At 37.4% G+C, this 21,781-nt stretch overlaps 1 protein-coding gene across 1 annotated transcript in view; it reads right to left on the reverse strand.

Annotated features, from left to right (window-relative positions):
* Positions 1–532: 532 nt before the first annotated feature.
* LOC126818607 (D(2) dopamine receptor) overlaps positions 533–21,781 on the reverse strand; it is a 29,734-nt gene continuing 8,485 nt past the window's right edge. Inside the window, exons 2-3 of the mRNA XM_050546114.1 lie at positions 19,259–20,678; positions 533–2,003 (exon numbers count right to left, since the gene is read on the reverse strand). Of these exons, the coding sequence (XP_050402071.1) occupies positions 1,174–2,003; positions 19,259–20,066 (1,638 nt within the window). The 5' untranslated portion in view covers positions 20,067–20,678 and the 3' untranslated portion in view covers positions 533–1,173. The remainder of the gene's footprint in view (positions 2,004–19,258; positions 20,679–21,781) is intronic.

Here is a 21,781-nt window from a genome sequence, read left to right on the forward strand (position 1 = left end):
TTGAACTTGCTATAATGTTTTTCTTAATACATTATCACGGTGCACATTACTCTACGTGTAATTCGGTCAGAAACTTGTAACGAAAGATTATCAAAGACATTGATCCCTTCATCTCTACGGGTAGCTGTGCGTTTAATTAAGACACGTGATAACCTCTCACATCTGATTGGTGACAACTGTTAATATTTTCGTGTGTTAATTAACTTTCTGGGCCAACACCAGAATCGACAACGGGGCCTCCTAGCTATCTAAAGACGACAACTGATTCATCCCTCTAGTTTAATTATGTAGATTGGCTTCTGTTTTTTAGAAAGGTTTATGATATCTTACTGTGTTAAATTATTACTTACGTAGAGTTGTAATTAACTGAGCTCTTAGTCGTTCGGGTGGGACCAAAAATCTGAGTTAAAAGAAGACTTGACAGTTGGGAAAAAGTAACGTTATAATTTACAACGTTGACCGACTGGTTTAAGATAATAAGGGAAATAACTCTTTCATAACAAATATATTTTATTCTATAAAACGAACAGAATATAAGTATTGACCATTGTCAGGTAAATTAACACCGGTAACTATGAAACGAGAATAGGTTAAACAGATTTGGTCCATTACGGCGAATCGTACATTCCGGATATGACTAAAAAGTACGAGATCTGTTACTGTTACTAAGGGGATACTCTGGCAAGGGACGACGTATAGTCGCCCGGGTTGGTCGAAAAACCGAGGTCCCGTGTACACATTTTCGTGCACGTTAAATATCCCTTGGCAGTTAAAATTCGATATAAGTGTAGGCCGCAATGCCGCTGTCGGGGCAAAATATCCCTCATGGCACAATGTATGGCGTATTCTCTCGGAACGTCCCGGACTGATAAGTACAGATCGATTGCAGCTCAATTGCTCTATCAGTAAAACCTAAAGTTTAATGATTCATTATGTAAAATGTAGCGTAAATCGTTTATTAGTAGCCTTGATTATCTACTTATATTTTTTATATCTCGCGGATGATCAAATTCATTTAAATCTCGGCCACCCGATGACCCAGAGAGTTGATTATATGCTTGCCAGGTGAATATGTCTAAATAATAGTTAATATAACAATTGGGAGTTAATAGAAAGGCCTGCAAAAGGAAGATTTAGCTTCGCTTAAATATGGTTTCAGCGTCATATGATCTTTCACAAGTCATCAATAACCACATGATCATACGTCAGTATTTCTGATCGAGTTTGGTTTTCAGAACTTGTTCTCGAGTTCATGCCGAGAGTCCTAATAGATCCCCGGTCACTGGAGTCCGTGTCTATACCCAGAACCTGTCTAGAATTGTTCAGTCTTTTCAAAGTATCCCGTTTTTTAAGTTCTGAAAGAGAAAACACTGAATATGCGTTAATTAACGTCTTGAAACCGGGTTTCCTCAAATGTTCCCCGCGTTTTATGCCAAATTTCGACTTCGGAACGGACGAGTCGGTCACTCCCGGTAATTTCCGGAAAGATTTTGTGCGGGAAATTATTTTACTATTGGAACGTTCTAGCGGACTTACAACCAATTTTTTTAAAAAGTCGTCCGTGGAAGGTCTTGACATGCGCATCAGATCCGGTTGCTTTTCTTCAGTTGTGCCATTGACGTAACTGGGCGTCGGTTGCATAAAAGGCAACACGGTTTTTTCATATTTCTTTTCACCGTTGTTTAAGACTGGATCTACCCTGTCTACTTGTCTCTGGTTATCCTTTAATACATGGTCGTCTTGATTTGAAGAATTATTATTATCCAGAGCGATGACGCGATTTTGGAAACAAAGACACTTGCTTTGTATTTGTGTTTTTAAGTTTCGGATGGAATGTCTGAAGTCTTTGTTCAAGATGATGAAGATAACCGGGTTTATGGAACTGTTGGCGAAGGCAAGAAGTGTCACCAGCAGATCGGCTATATACGGCACCGGTACCTCCTCGTGATTTACAGACCAGAAGTTTAAAATAACATACGGTCCCCAACACATGAAAAATACACCTGAAAAAACAAAAAAGAATCAATTGTCAAAACAAACTTCGAATGATTGGGAGACGAGACCCCCGCGCCAGTTTTATATCGAGTTGCATCGACAGGTATGTATGTTGGGATTGATTTGGCGCAACGGTTAAAGGGTAGAATTTGTGACCAAACAGCTACAGGTTCGTGTGTCGAATCGTGCGTCGAGTTCTTGTGTCCTTTGGGAGAGAGAGAGGGAGAAATGGGGTTTAACGTCCACTCGACACAAACTTCCATGTCATTTCGGGACTAACATATAGTTCAATTTTATTTCCATAATTCGCTTGCGCGTAGGGGTCATTAGCAGTAGGAGGAAACCGGAGGACCCGGAGAAAACCCACGAGGTTGGACAGGCGACCCTACTCCTTGTCACGTACAACCGGGGAATCGAAACCACGGCAGTTGACTCAATGACAGACTTTATGATACAGCGCGCACGTACTAACCATTCAGCCATCCAACCCCACTTGTGTCCTTTTGACATAGTGATGCGCATTATAAATATACACATTATTATCAATATTCAAAACAATCAAGAAATTAGTTCTGATGGTACAAAAAAACCGAGATCCCTTATGCACATTGGTGGGTATATAATGGAACCCTTCACATACGGAATTCGAAATAAGAGTAGGCCATAGTGCCACTATCCAGGCAAAATTACCCTCATAGCTCATTGCATGTTCGTTTTCATTAGCCCGGATAAAGCAGAAAAGTAGGACTTTAAACCTATTTCATTTCATTTCATTTCAAATTATATCCCATCATCTTCGATAATGAGGAAAAGTATTCGAAATCAAATAGCGTAGTTATAACATTTCATGATAAAAAAAAGGCGTATAAGTATCCTATAAAGAAACGCAAGCATCATAGAGTCTATAGATAAATTTCAAAGTCGTTTGGTGCAAGATGCTCTTGGCTAAAAATACTGTTGACTTTTGATATTCTTTTCTGTTAGAAGAATCATTTCAGTTCCGAAAATATTGTCACTGGACACAAAATAAGACGTCATTCATGAACCAATCAATACACGGTTATTGATCATATGATTATATGATAGCACGTGACCGGAAGTTGTGGTAACTATGAAAGAGTAGAATCAACAATAAGCTGAAAGCCTGGAGAACATAAAATATAAAATGTAGACATTTGATCAATTAATGATCGTATGGTCGGAAAGCAGAATAAATTGATTGAGTAGCAAATTGGACCATTTTTCATTAAATAAATATAGTTTATTGAAAGAATTTCATAGATCACCGCCATAGATTAATCAAGCTGGATTATTACAGTTTTTTTGTATTAAAAATTGCAAGCGTCATTGATCGATACGTGATCATAAAACTAGTATAACAGCCCAAGAGAAAAGATCAAATTACCGGGCCGTGTTGATAGCAACGACTGTTTTAAAACGATATAATTGATTATATACCAAAGATCGATTTCCACTGATGGGTTCTAGGGTAGTTTTTTTTTCTCCGGGAAAAAAAACCGACATCACTTCCATGATCGATTTCTACTCATGGGCGCTAGGTTTTTTTCTCTTAGTAAAAAAAAACAAAAAAAACATAAACGATATGACTTCCAAGCGACATTAACAGAAATAGGCTTCAGATCAATGGCGTTGATTTATGACCGATGAATGTTTGTGGTTGCGAAAAAAAAAACCTAATCGAAATACAATGTTTTCATCTGAAGTACCTGAGAATCCTTCCATAAATTGAACACGAACTCGTTCAAGCTTCTAGAAGCTAGGCCTTGGCGTAAAAGGAATTTTGTGTCATAGACATTATTACAATTCTTTATCTTTCTATACTTCTATAGGTTGGGTGGCTGAGTGCGCTTTAGATCATAAGGTCTGCCATAGATTTATGTGGCGTGGTTATGTGCTAAGGAGTAGGGTCGCCTGTCCAACCCGTACGCGCAAGCGAGATTTTGAAATAAAATTGAATCATGTTAGTCCCAAATGACCTAGTTTGTGTCGAGTGAACGTTAAATCCCATCTCTCTCGTCTAGTCGCAGGAGTCTGAAGAAAATCCGCGGCCCGATGTGCACGCAAAACAAAAAAAATGGCAGAAACGCGAGAACACCGCTGACCGGGCAAAATGTCCCTCATAACACATTCTATAGTGTATGCCCGTTAGCATTATCCCGGTTGGTTTAGAAAACTAAGACGTTAAACCCTATTTCATTTCAATCACCGATCCTATGTTCATCTATTGAACTGTGTTAATTTGTAAATCAAACTTTAAACATGCATTATGCAAAAGCTAAATCTGCCTAGTGCAGGTCTTTCTTTAGGCCTGAAACGTTATCCAAATTATTAATTAGACATTAATTAACTTATCCAGACCATAATCAACTCTCGATGTCATCGCTAGCCTGCGATATTTATTGGATTAGGTTCCGATTTGCTGTTCGACGTCCATTCATGATTTAATCATGAAATGGATAATCGAGACTATGTTTGTTATCGTATCGACTTTAGTAATGATGATCGAGGCTAGGCCGAAAATTCAATCGCAAAAATTCAGTTCAGAGTGGATCAATTGGACTGAAATTTTCAGCAAATTCCCTTTACATTATCTAATTTTTAACTATTATAGTGGGAACTGTCAGCTCTTTATTTAATTTCCCATAATGTATCTTTAAGTTCATTTTCTTTTCGTCGCCTATCGTAAAATTATTATGTTAAATGAAAATTAAGTATAAGAGACTTGCATGGCTTTTTGTGAGATTTTATTCAAGGGACGTAGCAGGAAATTTAATTACTCTAATCTTAGGTCAATGGAATGAAACAAAATATTTTGGTAAAAAAGAAGTCGTTCGAATAGAACGAAGTATCGCGGGTCCTGCGAACACATTGGCGTGCAGGTACAAGAATCATTGGCAGTTGGAATTCGATATAAGAGTAGGCGATAGCGCCGCTGTCCGGGCTAAATTTCCCTCATAGCACACATATTGGGCCAGTCGGAGCAGAACAGTAGGGCGTTAAACCCCATTTCATTTCATATGCCCTCTACTGTAACACTCTTCCTGTGTGTGTTTTAGAGAGTTTGTCATTCAAAGATACGTAGAAGGGTGAGAGTTGTAGACTTTATAGTCTCGGCCAGCCAGAACCTCCTAGTCTTCAACGTATGGAGGGTCTGGGACCGTTGTCAATATTTGACGAAAAGTTCCATTGCCCATGCGTAATCGGGAGTTTGTTTTTATGATGTTGATTATCCAGTATATATATGTTGATATACGTTATTATGCTGACAAATATCAGTGGGCTGAGTAAATCGGATATTGTGAAGTTTGGCATATAAATATTTTAGGTTTTTCAATAAACACTAGTAATTGACAAATAACATGAATTAAGAATCACGGAATCGTGGATAAATGTAAGGAAGAAAACATTAAGAAATCATTAGGAATTGGAATTACGTTAATAATGCAATATGTAAGAGATAAATCTTCCTATTGCAGGTCTTTATTTTGGCTTCAAATGCCATATAAACTATCATTTAGACATTTATTCATATGACAAGCTATAATCAACTCAATAGACCATGGGTATACCGAGATTTAATTGGATTAAAACACTCACAGGATTTAAATTATTAAAGATAAAATGGATAAAAGAGAAATATGCCTATACCAATACATCACTTCATACTGGACAAAGCGTAGACGCCTCCATGAGAACCGACACATAATCACGTGACTTAATAGAAACAAACTTTGGTAACGAACTTAACGCTGACTGTAGTGATGAAATGAGAGTGATAGTGATAATACCTCATCTAAAAGTACCGATTCTGACAATGATATAGCAGATATAATTGCTAACTGAACTATGTAACACAACATCACACATTCAGCACTTTCATCTTTGTTGAAATAAAAAATAAAAATTCTTGTGGAAAAATATCCCAAACTTCCTAAAGAAGCAAGAACTCTTCTTCAAACGTTATCTATGAACAAAGTGCCCCCCATTAATTAATTAATCTTGAACCCCATTTTAAACAAAATGACTGTCTGAAGGAAGATGTTATAATCATCCAAGTTAATGTTGATGGTGTCCCGTTTTTTTAAAATTACCAACGGGCAATTTTGGCCCATACTAGGAAAGATCCAGTAACCATTTGTCTCTGGCCCCTTTGTTATCAGGCTTTTCTATTCAATTACCAAAACGAGCAGTCTAGAATTCCTTTCTGAATTTCTAGATGAGTACAGTACAATACATCACAATTTAGGATAGAAAGAAAACGCATTTATTTGTGATGTCCCTGCTCGATACCATTCATGTGAGCTTTACATACAGACAGGTGTGTGGTCCAATGGAAGGATTTCGTATTAAGAACTGATGTAGCCTTCAATGAAATGGTTGATTACGATCATCATCATGAACCCCCTCCTTTTGCTAAGGATTTGGTATGGTCAGTCAGTTTCCATTGGACTACGTGCATTTGGTTGGCTTGGGTGTTATGAATAGGCTATTGCTGTTGTGGGCAAAAGGACCATTAAAAACAAGACAAAGTGCTACGAAAATTAATTTGATTTCTCAATTTTTATAAAAACTGTGTGCCATCTGAATTTGCTCGAAACCCGAGAACTCTTAATGAACAAAAAAGGTGAAAAGGCACAGAATTTCGTCAGTTTTTGTTGTACACACAGGTCCTGTTGTATTGGTTAACATACCTGATGCCATGTACAAGAACGTTTTACTATTATCTGCCAGTACTTATATGTTGCTCCATGAAACTATGTGCATTGAACACAATGATTTTGTACGGGAATTACTAGCCATTTTTGTGGGACATTTTTCTGCCATATATGGATCTGATTTGGTTGTATACAATATACACGATTTTATACATTTACCCGATGATGCTATTAATTATGGTTCGTTAATTAATATATCAGCATTTCAATTTAAAAATTATTTAGGTAGCCTGGAAACATTAGTGCTTAAACCTTCAAATGTTCTTGAACAAATTGTAGGAAGGCTAGATGAAAACTTCAACTATGCTAAAAGTTCTAACCCAACAGCATCATCTCCACAGTTATGTAAAGAGTACCGAAATGGTTTCACGACATAAATAAGCACATTCAGAAGCATTTTAGGGAAGTCAAGTTAAATGGCTTCAGGTTATCGAGCAATGACCCTAACAATTGTGCAAACATAGGGGGTGATTTTGACTTAATTAGACATTGTTCTGAAGATGAAATTGCTTTGATATATCAAAAATTCAGTCAACAATGCAACTTTTTCAAATATCCTCTAAATTCATCAAAACTTGATAGTTATGTTGTCTCTGAGCGGTGTGCAAAACTTTCTACAAAAAATTAAATGAAATAAATAACAAACATGTTATGCCCCCATTCAAAATAAAGTAAATTGTTATACAGCTTAATCATGAATGTATGATACAGAACTGCCTGTTCTTTCTATAATAGTTTATAACTAATTAAAAAAAAATACTTTATTCTGAGCAAACATATGGGCGTTTGACAATATTTAGCGTAGATTGTTCATTATCATAGCAACGGCACTTGACAACCATTTTTAAATTTCGCCGATGTTTTAATCAATTTAAATCCCAACCATTCAATTGTACAGAGAGATGATTATAAGCTTGTTGTGTAAATAATGTCTAGTTTATAAATTATTCAACATTTGAAGCAAAACGAAAGACCTGTAATAGGTAGATTAAGTTCTAACATAATGTATCTTTCAGCCAATGTACATGTAATATTAAAACTTCCAAGATTTTTGTAAATGATATATGTATGTATGTATATTACTGTAAATTGTCCAAAAACATATAGGACTGTGTGAATCGAATAATATGAAACCAAGGCAACTATACATGATTTGTTCTTTTGACTTTATGTTTGCTTTAAAAAAAAATCTGTTAAAAACTGTTATTGGGGCATAACTGTGAAACGGGAGGTCTAGGAACGCTTAATATCGATAGGGTTCTTTATCTCATAACCCAATGCAAAACCCAATGTTTCCCACCAGGTTTTCAGGAAAGGGAGATACATGTAAGTATAAAACAAGTCCTCATGAACCCAAAGATTTCCCGTTTCAATTCGTCTGTCCAACCAATCTCATGGGGTTCTTCCCAGGTAATCCGGTTTCATCCCACGGGTAAATTCCCCTGCGAGAAAATTAGTTAAAATCGACCCATATGTTAGTTCCGAAATGACCTATTTTGTGATGAGTGGACGTTAAACCCCATTTCCTCCCTCTTTCTCTCCGAATGGAAAGTCGCAGAAAGATAAAAAAAAAAACTATGATCGATCCTCTAAACGTTATCCTCAAACTCTGTAGAACCTTGTACATGCACCCATTATCAATTTGTAATTAATTATCATAACAGCAAATATCTTTAATTATTTTCCAAAATATTGTGTGATATAAATACTTATAGCCCATCGTTATAGAGTAAATGTTACAAACTTTAATTTTAAGCAATTGCATTTATACTTGTATTATTTTACAGTTTAAAATGTATGCAGTTGTTGACTTCCTTGATGATAGAGAATTTGCGGTAGTGAATGCTAGCTGGGTGTGCAAAATGAGTTTCGTTGTTGGCCACCATTTAAAAATGCCAGTAAATTGAACAAGTGTGCCATGAACTGTATGGAAGCTGATGAAAGTAGGGTTAGGACGAAACAATGTTTTTTGTCAGTTTTAACTCCTGTTGGGGTGATTCTGAAGCGAAAAGGCCTGAAAAATATGAATTTGGAGATATTTTCGAACCAGGACACGTTTTTAGGTTGGGATCGGTGCCATTTTCAAAATGGCGGCTAAAATCGTGAAAATTGCCAATCAATGCTGATTTGGGGTCAAATTATGGCGTTTCAGTGTCTCTGATGGAGTTGTTTACAGGATTTTTTAGGTCAGGAAATTATTTGGAATGCATATTAATGATATCATATCAACCAATATGGCGGAAATTCAAAATGGCTGACATTATGACGTCACAATTGTACTACAAGGGCAAATTGAGAAGATTTCCATATCTTAGTTGAAAGCAAAACCATAAAAATTCAGTTTAACAATTATTTCAATTATTTAATCAAAAAAGGGCATTAAAATATATAGATAATTGTCATAATATGTACATTGTCAACTATAGTATAATGAGTTACTCGGGTGGTATATTATTACTCGTATGATGAGTTACTCGGGTGGTAATTAATTTGTGACCTCAGGTCCATTTATCTTGTACATCTCACTCTTCTTGCAGACACGCTTCGACCAACATCTGCTTACAAAGACTTGCATGATCTGTTAATAGTCATTACATTTTTATGAGTTATTAATGAGTTTACCAAGTACGATGAAACATAACAATAATGTTTTGTCTTAAAGTTATCAATAACCTATGTATTGCCGCAAAGAACATTCCGTAATAGAGAGTCAAGATCATCTGACTTCACAAATTCTGGTTTTAAAACAGCTTTGATTTCATTTTTCAGTTCAGCACGTGTGAAATTCTGAAAGCGGTATTTCCCATCAGTCGACTTCACTCTGCGCTTTTGTCGGATATCGGGGGCAATGGTGTTGCGGAGATAGGCGATTTCACTCAAGAGTTGCTTCTCATTTAAGCTGCCAACGAGGTGCATTGAATCTTCAATGTCGGGCCCACCGTGCCTGTTACACTCAACAATAATCTTCAGGAGCCGCTTCATTTTCTGTTTATTTAAGTCTCCTTTTCTTTTTAGGGCTAGGGCTTTGCTGAATTTGACTTTACTTGTAAACTCTTTCTCTAACTCCTTCGCTTTCTTCACTGTTTCGTGCCCATTTCCATCGTCTTCTCTTTTCATCTTCGCTTAGTTTTACAAATTCTTCATGTGTCAGCAGAGAGTGCGTTTTGACAGTAGTCATGCCTCCCGCCACTTTCAGTTGGTTATCGAGACGAGCAAACTGAGATTCGCACCCCAAGTTTGTGAGTGGGGCGTATCTAAGCTTCTCTGTGTCCATAGTCGAATCTGCTCCAGAGAGAAAATCCACCTCACCAAGCTGCCTCTGCATTACTTCGATGACCTCTACTAGAATGGCTCCAATCAGTTTACCTTTGCCCGTTGTTGTATTACTAAACTTCACACCCAGTTTTGTCAGTTTTTCCAGCAAGCCGTCAAAGAATACCTTCGCCTCCTGCCAACTAGCCCCACTGGTTGTATCCTTCTTGTCAATACCAAGGAAATCAAGGATAGGAAAGATAGCTATTTCACCGAGGAGGGAGTAGACTTCAACACAACATTGAAACCAGTCGTTGGCTAAGAAACAGGAAACTGCTAGAACTAGCTTGCTGGCATTAGCGTCAACTACTGTATCAAAAAAGTTCTGAATGTTTGATTTCTGAACCAGGTATACCTTTGCTAAATGAGCTATACGGCCAAAACGATTTGCCGTAAAGCCCTTGAACTTAAAGAAGTTGCTATCTAGATCATTGATTTCGAGCCAGCGTACAAACTCGTCATAAAGGGAAACAGAATGTGCTGAATGACTTGGAGACAGTAGTTTAGCGAGGGCAATCAACCCTACAGTCAAAAGGCTGGATGAATTTCGGAGGATTTTGCCAAGTCAATAAGTTTTTCCACTCCAACGCGCTGTTCAGCATGTTTAAATATTTTTTCAATAGCGCTGTCAACGCTCAGAACAACGTGTGCACAACACTTGATAATTTTGTTCTTGTTAATCCCCATCTCACCAAACATCTTGGCTACATCGCGTGCTCGGTCACCACCCCAGAAGTCCACTTGCTCCTTTATCTCCACTTCAGTACTGTCCGTGAGAACTGCAAGAACACTGAGACTATGTTCATATGTGATTGCGGCATCTGCTCCAGAATGTGAGGGGTTTTCAAGGTAGCCAGTGGTTAAGGTTTCTCGTTGTTTAGATGGTCCGGCAATGGTTTTATGGTCGGTCTTCACGCTAAAAACTCTATTTCCTACCGCCTTGGTCGTATCGTCTACTCCAATAGTTACTGTGTTGTCACCTTTCTCGAGCACATGCCGGCCTACCATTTCAAGGTTTAGATATGCTGCATCTTCAAGGTAGTTTCTCGGCGTCTTTGGATCTGGCAGCTTATTTGTATCTGGCAGCTTATTTGTGTAGTCGCTAATTTTTCGTCGTCGTTTGCCACCAAGTGATTCCTCTTCATATTCATCATCAGAGCCATCCTTCTCATCAGTGTCAACACAATGTTCAGCTTGTCTACTCCATTTCTGATCAAAGACCATATTAGCAAAGCATTCCAGTATTCCTAGCAGGTCACCAGTAGTAACTTTAAACTTTGAATGACAATGCACGATGCATCGGATCAATGATTCGTTGAAGTATTTCTTGCTGTGTCGTACTTTTACTTGCGGGAAAGAAGAGCTAGACAATTGTTTCTGAGGAGAAGGGGGCAAACACTCCAACTGAATAACTGACTCTTCGTTCTCTTTCATCTCGACATCACTTTCTTTCAAGGAATCTCTCAATTCGTTCAAGTTGATTTCCGCCTGTCTTAATTCAGCTGCCTCATTTTCCTGCTTAGGTCTCTGTTCAGATATAAACCGTTCTTCTATTCTCTTCTGATGTTTAACCCAGCTTCTTGGTATCTTGTTGGTGCACCGAGCTATGTACATTTCATGGCAATTATCCTCGTAGAATAATTTGTCATCATTGGTCATTTTCACCCCATATTCATTCTCTAGTTGCTTCTCGTATGCGCTGTCCAAACATCGAATGTCAAAAGCATTTTCAGTCATCCGTTGGTTGAATTTTTTCACCTTGATGATAAAATTCTCTCGTTTCTGTCTTTTCTCTTCTGCTTGCTTTTCAGTCACTTCCCTATCTATCAACTCTGTCGGTTTTTCTAAGCGCTCTGCTATTTTATGTAGGTTTTTGAATTCTTCATAATTATCTCTTATTCGTTTGGCCACAGATACTGAGCTGATGGGATAAACATTTTTAGAAATCCAATCGTTTCGAACTTCATCAGCAACAATATTACCAGCGTCCTTTCTGCTGACCTGGCTTCCCTTCTTGCATAATGCCATCATTCGCCCCAGAAGGTACTGACCTGTAGGAAGGCGTCCAGTAACATAGTAGGTTTCCTCTTCTGAATAGGTGGTACCCAGTAACTCCTTTCGGATATCAGCACTCCTAATTTTTATGCTACTCATCCTGAACAGAAAAGCATACAAAATGGAAACTTTTGTGGCCGTTGCTATGTGACATCATATTTTAAGACATCATTTGATTGTGACATCATTTGTGATGTCACAAATAAATAATTTCAAATTGGTACCATAGAAGTTGGTACAAAACTAAGTTAAACGACACATGCCACACATCTTAACGAATCTGAGCGTTTTTTCGACTTTGTGACGTCATTTTGGACGCCATTTTGGATTTCGGCCATATTGTTTGAGATGACATCATCGATATGCATTCCAATTAATTTCTCGATCACCAAAATCCCAACAATAAGCCCATCAGAAAGGCTTAAAAATGTGTTTGTGACCAAAAATGGCCAAAATATTCGATTTTCAGGATTTTGGCCGCCATTTTATAAAATGGCACCGATCCCAACCTAAAAACCCGTCCTAGGTAAAAGAAACCTTCAAATTCCCATTTTATAGGTAGGAAAAAAAGTCAGATAGTCCCAACCCTAATGAAAGTTGGCCGAAACTAAAAGGACGGAAATTCTCAGAGACCAGTAAGTATATTCATTATTGCGCAGTATAAGCATGTATTTTCCTCATATCAATACTGTTAATAACAAAAATAAAATTTTAGTATGTAATGATTGACTTGACCTTGCAAAACTTTACTATACATAAAATTAAATTCTTCTAAAAAATATTTTGTCTTGTCACAACGTTTGATTTTACATATTTATTGTAGGTGACTACAGCGAAGCCAGAGAAAGGAATCGGATGTAGAAGAAGAGATCCAGCAGATGAAAAGAGGGTATATTTAAAAATAATATTTATATAACGCTTGAGACATTTTACTTAGGAATATAGATGTTGAAGCTTTCTTGGTGCAAAATTATGAAATTGATTATTATGAACCATTTGAAACTATTCATGGATATACATTTTTAAGTTTATGCTGTCCACTGAGCTAGACGATTTTATTGTTCACAATTTTATTAAATTTATTATTTTAGGCAACCTGTTCGGTTCATTGAATCCTCTAGTGATGAAGAAGATGTGCATCAAAAACATCCATCACCACCAAAAATTACAACCCTAGATTAAGTGAGACATTAAAATGCCTGATAACTAACAATGTTAAAAATTGCTAGTGAATGCTCTAGATGAAGCAGTTTAGATGGATTATTAATTGGGCTATCATTCTTTCAAAAACAATAAAATGGTGGGTTAGATTTCATCATTGTGCTTATTGTTTAAATGTTAGATTAATGTCAAAAGTTAAATTTATATTTGTATCAAAATGGTCGATCAGTTTATCATTATTTTGCCCATCTTTTTTACGGAAAATTTAATATCAGGAAATGAGTTTTATCAAACGTACATTTTACGACATTTTTACTTTAGATTTACGTCATTTTCTGACATGACGTAAATATAACGAAAATATGAAGTAAATCTAACGTAAAGTTTACTTCATTTTCTGACGTAAATCCAGCATAATTTACGTTAGCACGTAAATACAACGTAAAAATGACGTACATTTTGCGTTAGATTAACGTCATTTCCTGGCGTAAAATTATTGTTAAAAAGATGAGCAAAATGATGGCAAACTGATCGACCATTATAACGTAGAATTTACGTAAATTTTATTACATAATGATGTTATGTGGGTTAGCCTCGATTGTCATCATTTCGCTCAGAATAGAGTAATTTGAATGAAATTTCAATAGATTCATTTTTCATTATCTATTTTTGAACTATTATAGCATGAATAGTCAGTTCTTTATCTAAGTCTTACATAATGCATTTTTAAATGCAATAAAATGGGGCTAGTGAAGGTTGTTTTAAAAGAGGACGTATGGGTCTATTTTTTGAACAAAAATTGTTCAAAATGCACATATTAATGTAATATAAAGTGATTTATATTCAATAGTTTAAACTTTTATTGTAATTTCTAACCAATTATGTCGGTGAAATACGTGAACAGTCCAAATTGAACGGCAGTCGTTTATGTATGTCTATTCCATTCTGCACGTTGTTTTCTATTATTATTTTGTCGTTTGTGAATCGGCCATTACTAATTACTTCCGCATTGTCTTGTGGGGTGTTTTTTCTTTGTTCATTACTGATGGCTACCGAAACCTTCCAGTACACGACTCTTGTACTGATTTTAAAATGTTCATTATGTGTTATATATTGTATATTAGGATCCCATATTTTCACGGCAAGATAACAACATCATTACTGATTGTAATGAACCAATATTGAATTCTTATTCGTGTTATTAATTTAAATATTATGGAAAATATTGCGTTAGAGGTTTAGTGTTAATTAAAGATGAACTATGATAATGAATAATGAATGAAGTAGATAATGAACTATGAATATTTCAGACAAATCGCATGATTCTAAGCGAATTTATGAAAGTATTGGCATGATGGAGAGTAGATAGACTCCAATGTCAAGTACCACTGCTACAATAATAAACAAAGTCTGAATTAAAGATGCATTATATATGTAACAGCTAAATCTGTCAATTGCAGATCTTTCGTTTGGCCTCAAATATAAAACATTAATTAGACATGCATTTACACTACAAGTCCATAATCAACTCTCTAGATCATTGGATGACCGAGATTTAAATGGATTTGAATACCCACGAGATTTAAACATTCAACGATCAAATGGAAAATCGAAACTTAGTCGCAATCCTCAAGTACCGCTGCTGCGATAATAAATAATCTATGCTACATGTTGTCAAAACTTCAAACACTGATCACTTTGCTCAGAATAATGTAATTTTAATGAAACTTTCAATTTATTAATGTTTCATTCTCTTTTTTAAAACTTTTATTGCAAAAACGATCAGCTCTTTATTTAAACCTTAGATTATTCATCTTTAACCATTTTAACGTTTAATTATTAGATGGTGCGTGTTCTACTCCATTTAATAAACAATAATCTATATCGTTTGATGCTAGATAAAAGACATTTAATAAGTAGATTTATCTCTTACATAAGTCCTCTTCCTATTCTCAGTTACCGAACAGAACCACATAATTTGCACGGCGTGGTTCTCCCTTGACCGTGGTGCAGGACGGAGGGCCCGGCAAAGGGCAGTGTCTAGTCGTTCGGATGGGATAACAAACCGACATCATGACGTTGGCATGCACGTAAAAGATCCTTTAGAATTCAATATAAGAGTAGGTCGTAGTGCCGCCGTCCGGGCAAAATTTCCCTCATAGCACACTGTATGGGGTTTGCCCGTCTTAATTAGTCCAGTCGGAGCAGAACAGTAGGACGTTAAACCCTATTTCATTCCATTTCCTTTTACTATTCGTCTGAATGATCGTGACTACACTGGACCTAGTCTAAATCTCCTAATCTTCAACCTAGAATATTCGCCTGAATGCTAGTCCATCCGACCTAGTCTAAGTCACCCTAAATCCCCTAATCTTCAGCCTAGAATATTCGTCGCACTTTTGCTTCACACACGCACGCAACCAACGCGACATATACAAAGATACAATCAAGTACATCTATATAAACATACACGGTACGTGACGCGATCTATGATTAAAATATTTTGCTTTTAAGGCCCATTAGCTTTCGATCTAACTAACTCTGATATTTGTTTTATATTAATGGCTTGACCAATGTTTATATGGGGTATAGTTTTATTATAACGGTAAAAGGTTAATTGCTGGATTTATTTTATACTCTTAATGAATCAAATCGACGTATATTAAAATGTATATTTAATGTATAATCATGAGTACTCTAACTGAAGTAATAGTTACATTTTACTAAATACATTGCGCGTGAATTTTACGTTTAAAGTGGCGAGACCTCTTTTATATTGAGGGACGAAACACCAAAGTCCCATTGGATTTAAAGTGATACGAAATGAAAAGAAATAAATAGGGGCTTAACGTCCTACTGTTCTGCTCCGACTGGGCTAATTAAGACGTTCCTACGCCATGCAGTGTGACATGAGAAAAAGTCTCCCCGGTGCGCGACGCTACGTCCAACTCTTATATTGAATTCCATTTGTTAAGGTTTATGATGCATGCACGCCGATGTGTACCCGGGAACTCAGTTGTTCATTCCATCCGAAAAACTAGACACTTTTGCCAGGCCCTCTGTCCTGCAACACTGACAAGAGAGAACCGCGTCGGAATATCCCGATGAACGTAGTCGGCCAACACCGGGATCGAACACGAGACCCCCGGGTTAGCCAGCTAAGGTCTCATATACACACTGGCGTTCACGTAAAATATTGTCTTTCCTTAAAGTTACAATTTCATATTTTTAAGTTATATTTTTAAAATGTATTAAAATAAAGCCCTAAAATAGATGGTATCTATAAATAGTCCCACCTTGTTAAAGATACATTATGGGAGATTTTATAAGGAGTTAGCCATTCTTGCTATAACAATTCAAAAAAAGATGATGAAGGAAGACTATATTGAAAATTTCAGTCGAATTACATTATTCTAAACATAGTTATCACCAGTGTAATTTATGACTAGAAATGGGATTGAATTCCATCTTCACCGATTCTTAGTATGGCCGATCGTTTGATTGACAGGCGTTAACTTTACCTACATAATCTCTGCTGTCTGCTGTCATCATATCTGAATTTGTGTTTCCTTTTTGGATTTTTATAACAATTGGACAAAATGAGTCAGAGGGTAAATTTTCATTCTTACTTGTATTTTGGGCATGCATTAAATCAATTGAATATAGGACACAATATTATAATACAATTATGATGAATCTATAGGTATACACCAGTGGCGTCGTGCCTATTGGGGAAATAAAAATATTTTTATTGATATTATTAAGACAGAAGACCTGCCCGTCTGTATTAGTCAGCACACAGTCTCCAGGAATTGTATAATTTGTCATTATCTGTGTTTAGTTTATTGCACTTTAAATAGTTTAGATGTCATTTGTTAAGGCATCGCTCAACAGCGACCTCGCTTCGTACACTCTATCATTTAGCCTCGATCCGGGAGTATGACGTCAACGTAACGGTTAATCTCCGCCCACGACATCATTTAAAATTAAATAGGTCAACGAAATCCCGTTTAAATCCAAGCTAAATCCAAGCCATCCGTGGATCTACAGAGTTGATTTTGTGCTTGTTGTGTAAATAAAGATCTAATTTATAATTTCTATGACATCTGAAGCCTAAATAAAGACTTGCAATAATCAGATTTAGCTCTTGCATAATGTATGTTTAAAGAATAATACTATTAATCCTATAATTGGGAGGTAATTGTGCTATTATTTCCGGTGTGAATATTTTTAAGTGTGAGAAAGATAACCGAGTGAGTTGACAACCTGTTGAGCAAAAGACATAGAAATAATTATTTTTTGACTTTCTTAGAAATATGAAATTGTAACTTTAAGCCCTTGTCAGTCCTTGAAAAGGCCTTAGAAAATCGTAAAACGGGTTGTGGTCGGAGTACAATCTGTGAATATTATCTTTAATACGATCCTATTACGTTCATAAAGTTAACAGTCCTCAATATGACCGGGATCACGATGGCTAAGTGGGTAAGGCGCTTGCTCGCTAGCCTGGAGGTCGGGTGTTCGATCCCTGCATTGGCCGAGAAAGTTCATCCAGATTTTCCGGCGTGGTTCCCCCATGTCAGTGATGCAGGACGGAGGGCCTGGCAAGGACAGCTGTCTAGTCATTCGGAAGAGACGAAAAACCGAGGTCCCGTGTACACATTGGCGTGCACGTAAAAGATCCCTTGACAGTTGGAATTCGATATAAGAGTAGGCCGTAGTGCCGCTGTCCGGGCAAAATTTCCCTCATAGCACACTGTATGGCGTATGCCCGTCTTCATTAGCCCAGTTCGGAGCAAAACAGTAGGACGTTAAACCCCATTTCATTTCATTTCATTTCCTCAATATGACAATACGTCTATCTCGTCTGTACCCCGTCCACAGTTAGTTCATATCAAGCTCAGACCGTGTAAATTTGCCTTTTCCAAGCCGTCCGTAGTACGGTTAAACCCGTTGTAACAGGTCCCTAGTTGGATCGAAGTACGTCAATTCCGTTCATAGTATTCCAATTCCGCTCGTAGTCACTTTGTCACTCCGTCTAATTGCAGGAAGGGGGAAAATTTTGAACAGACTTAAAATTCCAGAGCACCTTCCCGTCCATGAAGTTCATAAGCAGATCGTAAACGGTTGTTACTACTTTCAGTCCGTTCGCACATAGTTTTAGTCCGTTTGTTTTCTTAACTTGATTTTATATCATAAATTTTAGCACATTTTATCTTGAAAATTGACGACCAGTAACTTTGATGAAATTCAATGTGCTTGCATGCTGAATGTTTGGTTCATAAAATAAAATGAAACGTGTTATGTTTGACATTGTTCGTGGGACAGCAATTTTTCCTTCTAATCACCATCGAATTTAAACTGTCAAGGGTACTTTTACGTGAACTGCAACCAGTACATCGGTTGGCCTTGGGGTGGGGGTGAACGAATAGACGGATTTTCCTTGCCCACCCCGACTCTGGGAAATAGCCCCGACAATATAGAGGTACTTTTTCGACCAACTCCGGGATCGAACCGGGACCACCTGGTGTAGGGAGTCAATTCGATAAACACCGAACACGGCTCAGTGTTTGTTTATACAAGTAGCGCAAGTGCAATGACAGTCCCGCGTTCAACAAAATACTGGTATTGAAAAAAAATTGTCTTCGAAAGCGGTTATCGAGCAATGTGCAACTTTTAATGAAAGAATACTTTCCTAATTTTTGGTTCACGTTGATGAGAAACTGGTAGCTAATGTTACTTTACGTTGGCTTCTACTTTTTAAATTTTCATTTCAAATCGCAGCTAAGAATATACGAAATGTGCTATGAAACAAGAAACGGTCCCTAAAAATGGGACTTTGTTATGCTCGGTGAAATTTGTGAATGTAGGTAAATAATGCTGATTGGTAAGTATCTATTGACGTCATCTGTCAAACATGCGTCAGCAATGGGTCAATTTAAATTTATGCTAATTTTATGCATGGTATTCTTATTTCTTATTTATTCTGTCTTCACACTTACCGACAGCAATAAAAACTCTTTGCACCATTTTCAGACTTTTAGAAAACTTCGGCTGTGATACCGGAAGTTCATCTTTCACTTTATTGTTATTTTCATTAATAGGAAGTTCTGTGGGTCTGTGTATTGCATCAATACGTCTGATGTGATCACGTGCTATCAAAACTATTTTAATATAAGAAAACAACATTAAAGCTACAGGCACTGCCATCCCCGACAAAACGAGAAACACGGCAAATGATATCTCGGTTACCCAGACTGGATTACAAATAGGAACAGTCTGCGGCTGAAAACGATAGTCTCCCCAGCCAAACAAAGGGCAACTGGCTACAAGAATACAATAAATCCACACACCGACTACTATCAGAGTTATCCGCTCTAAGGTCACTTCTATTGGGTATCGCAATGGCATGGCGATGTTGCAGTATCTATCGACTGAAATACCACACAGCGAAAACACCGAACACAACATTAGAACGGTTGTCGTACAGGCTACAAACTCGCACATGTTATCCGACAAAGGCCACCCCAGAAGAGCCGTAGGCAGTATCCACATCGGTAGCACCAATACCCCGACAAGAAAATCGGCAACAGCTAAATTTAGCAACAGGATCGACGCAGCGCTCCGTCTCGCGGGACTTTTAAATACAGCAAAACATAATAAACAGTTGCCGAGGAGACACGTGAATATTAGCGTACTAATGGCGAATATTTGAGAAGAAATGGAAACACTGGATGTGAAGAATTTAGAATCATCACTGACATGACAAAACGTTGCCAATGTACAGTTGGTATCCGCGCGTACAACCATTTCATTCAAATAGAAAAAATGGATCGGGCTATGAAAAAGTCTACTCCATGTTAGCCATTTTGATCCAGAGGAAATAAAGTTTGGTCTTTAGTTAAAGTCACACTTTCGGTTTAGTCGCGTCACTAACCGCGTTCTTAGTTATTGTTGAGGTTGTTTCATACCTCTCACAGTGTTTCGAATGATTTTACCACGGTTTAGTCGCGTCTCTAGTGCATTCTTAGTTATTGTTGAAGTTGTATCATACTCCTCACAGTGTTTCGAATGATTTTACCACGGTTTAATCGCGTCACTAGCGCATTCTTAGTTGTTGAGATTATATCGTACTTCTCGCAGTTTCGAATGATTGATCCCACGGTTTGTTTTGTACACATTGTGAATGTAGACGTGATTATGTGAGCTTTGTCTGTTTTTCTTGTGTCAACTGAACTGAATCTGTCACTGTGCATCACAACCAATTTACCTGGTTTCAAACTTAGGTAATCAGATTATATTGTCAGACATTCCATCGATCGCAACGTAGAGGATTATAATCAATAATACTTAGGGTACATTTGTTAAAAAGCCTCTAGCGGCTATTCTGTGCATGTGGGCGTTGGCCTTGTTCAGGAAAATCTGTAAAAGAATAATAAAAATAAAAAGCATATTGTTAGAATTAAAAATGTTAGTTCATTATGCGGTTGGTAGACCCGTTTGCCCCTAGCGAAGTTGATTTTCTCCCGTAGTTTGGGGGCTATTTTTCAGTTTGGCGGCCCTTTTTATAGTCTTGAATTTACTTTTGTGATAAATTGGTCAGTTCGCCAAACGCCAAATTTTTGCACGGGCTAGAAACATCAGGATATACTCTAGAGAGCACCATGGACAGTCAATGTTTCAAAAATAGGACCGCTTTAAAGTGGTGAACCCTCATGTGGCCAGCATCATGGGCCTTGAGCCACCAGTCCGTCTCAGGTTGGTTACTTTGGAGGACAGCATGTCTAATCGGAGTGCTTTAGTTCATAATTGAGTCAAGTGCCGTGGTTCTGTTCCCACACTTGTACGTGACAAGGAGTAGGGCCATCTGACCAACCCCGGTTCTCTCATACTGCTAAAAACCTATCCGCCATGTGTTAGAGAGAGAAATGGGGTTTAACGTCCTCTCGACACAAACTAGGTCATTTCGGGGTCTTTAGCAGTGGGAGGAAACCGGAGGACCCGGAGAAAACCCACGCGGTTGGACAGGTGATCCTACTCCTTGTCACGTAAAACCGGGGATTGTTTTAGTTTAGTAAACTTTAATCAAATAAGTTGTTTACTGTACTGAAGAAATCACTGATATCCGAAAAGTCCAATTTCTGAATAAAGTCACATTTATAAAATAAAGTTATTTCAATATATTCTAGATAAATTTCTTTTTACTCAAATGTCTATTAATTTATGTAGTTCTTAAACATTTGGGGGCTCTGGAACAGGCGGAAGGTTAAGAAGGCGCCCCTATCCATAATCCAAGGCGGTGGGGCCGTAGCTAGAACTCGAAGCTCGACATTTAACCCAGAGAGGAAATGAAATGGGGTTTAACGTTCTACTTTTCTGCACCGACTGAGATAATGAAGACGGTGTATATAGTACTATCTGACTACAGATCTTAGTTTTTGGCCTGATCGTCTAATTGGGGGGTGGGGGGTGGTGGCTCTGGACTGCTACTGTTGTATCTTTCTTCTTAAGGACTTCATCATTGT

Source organism: Patella vulgata, chromosome 4, assembly GCF_932274485.2.
Source record: "Patella vulgata chromosome 4, xgPatVulg1.2, whole genome shotgun sequence".
Lineage (NCBI taxonomy): Eukaryota > Metazoa > Mollusca > Gastropoda > Patellidae > Patella > Patella vulgata.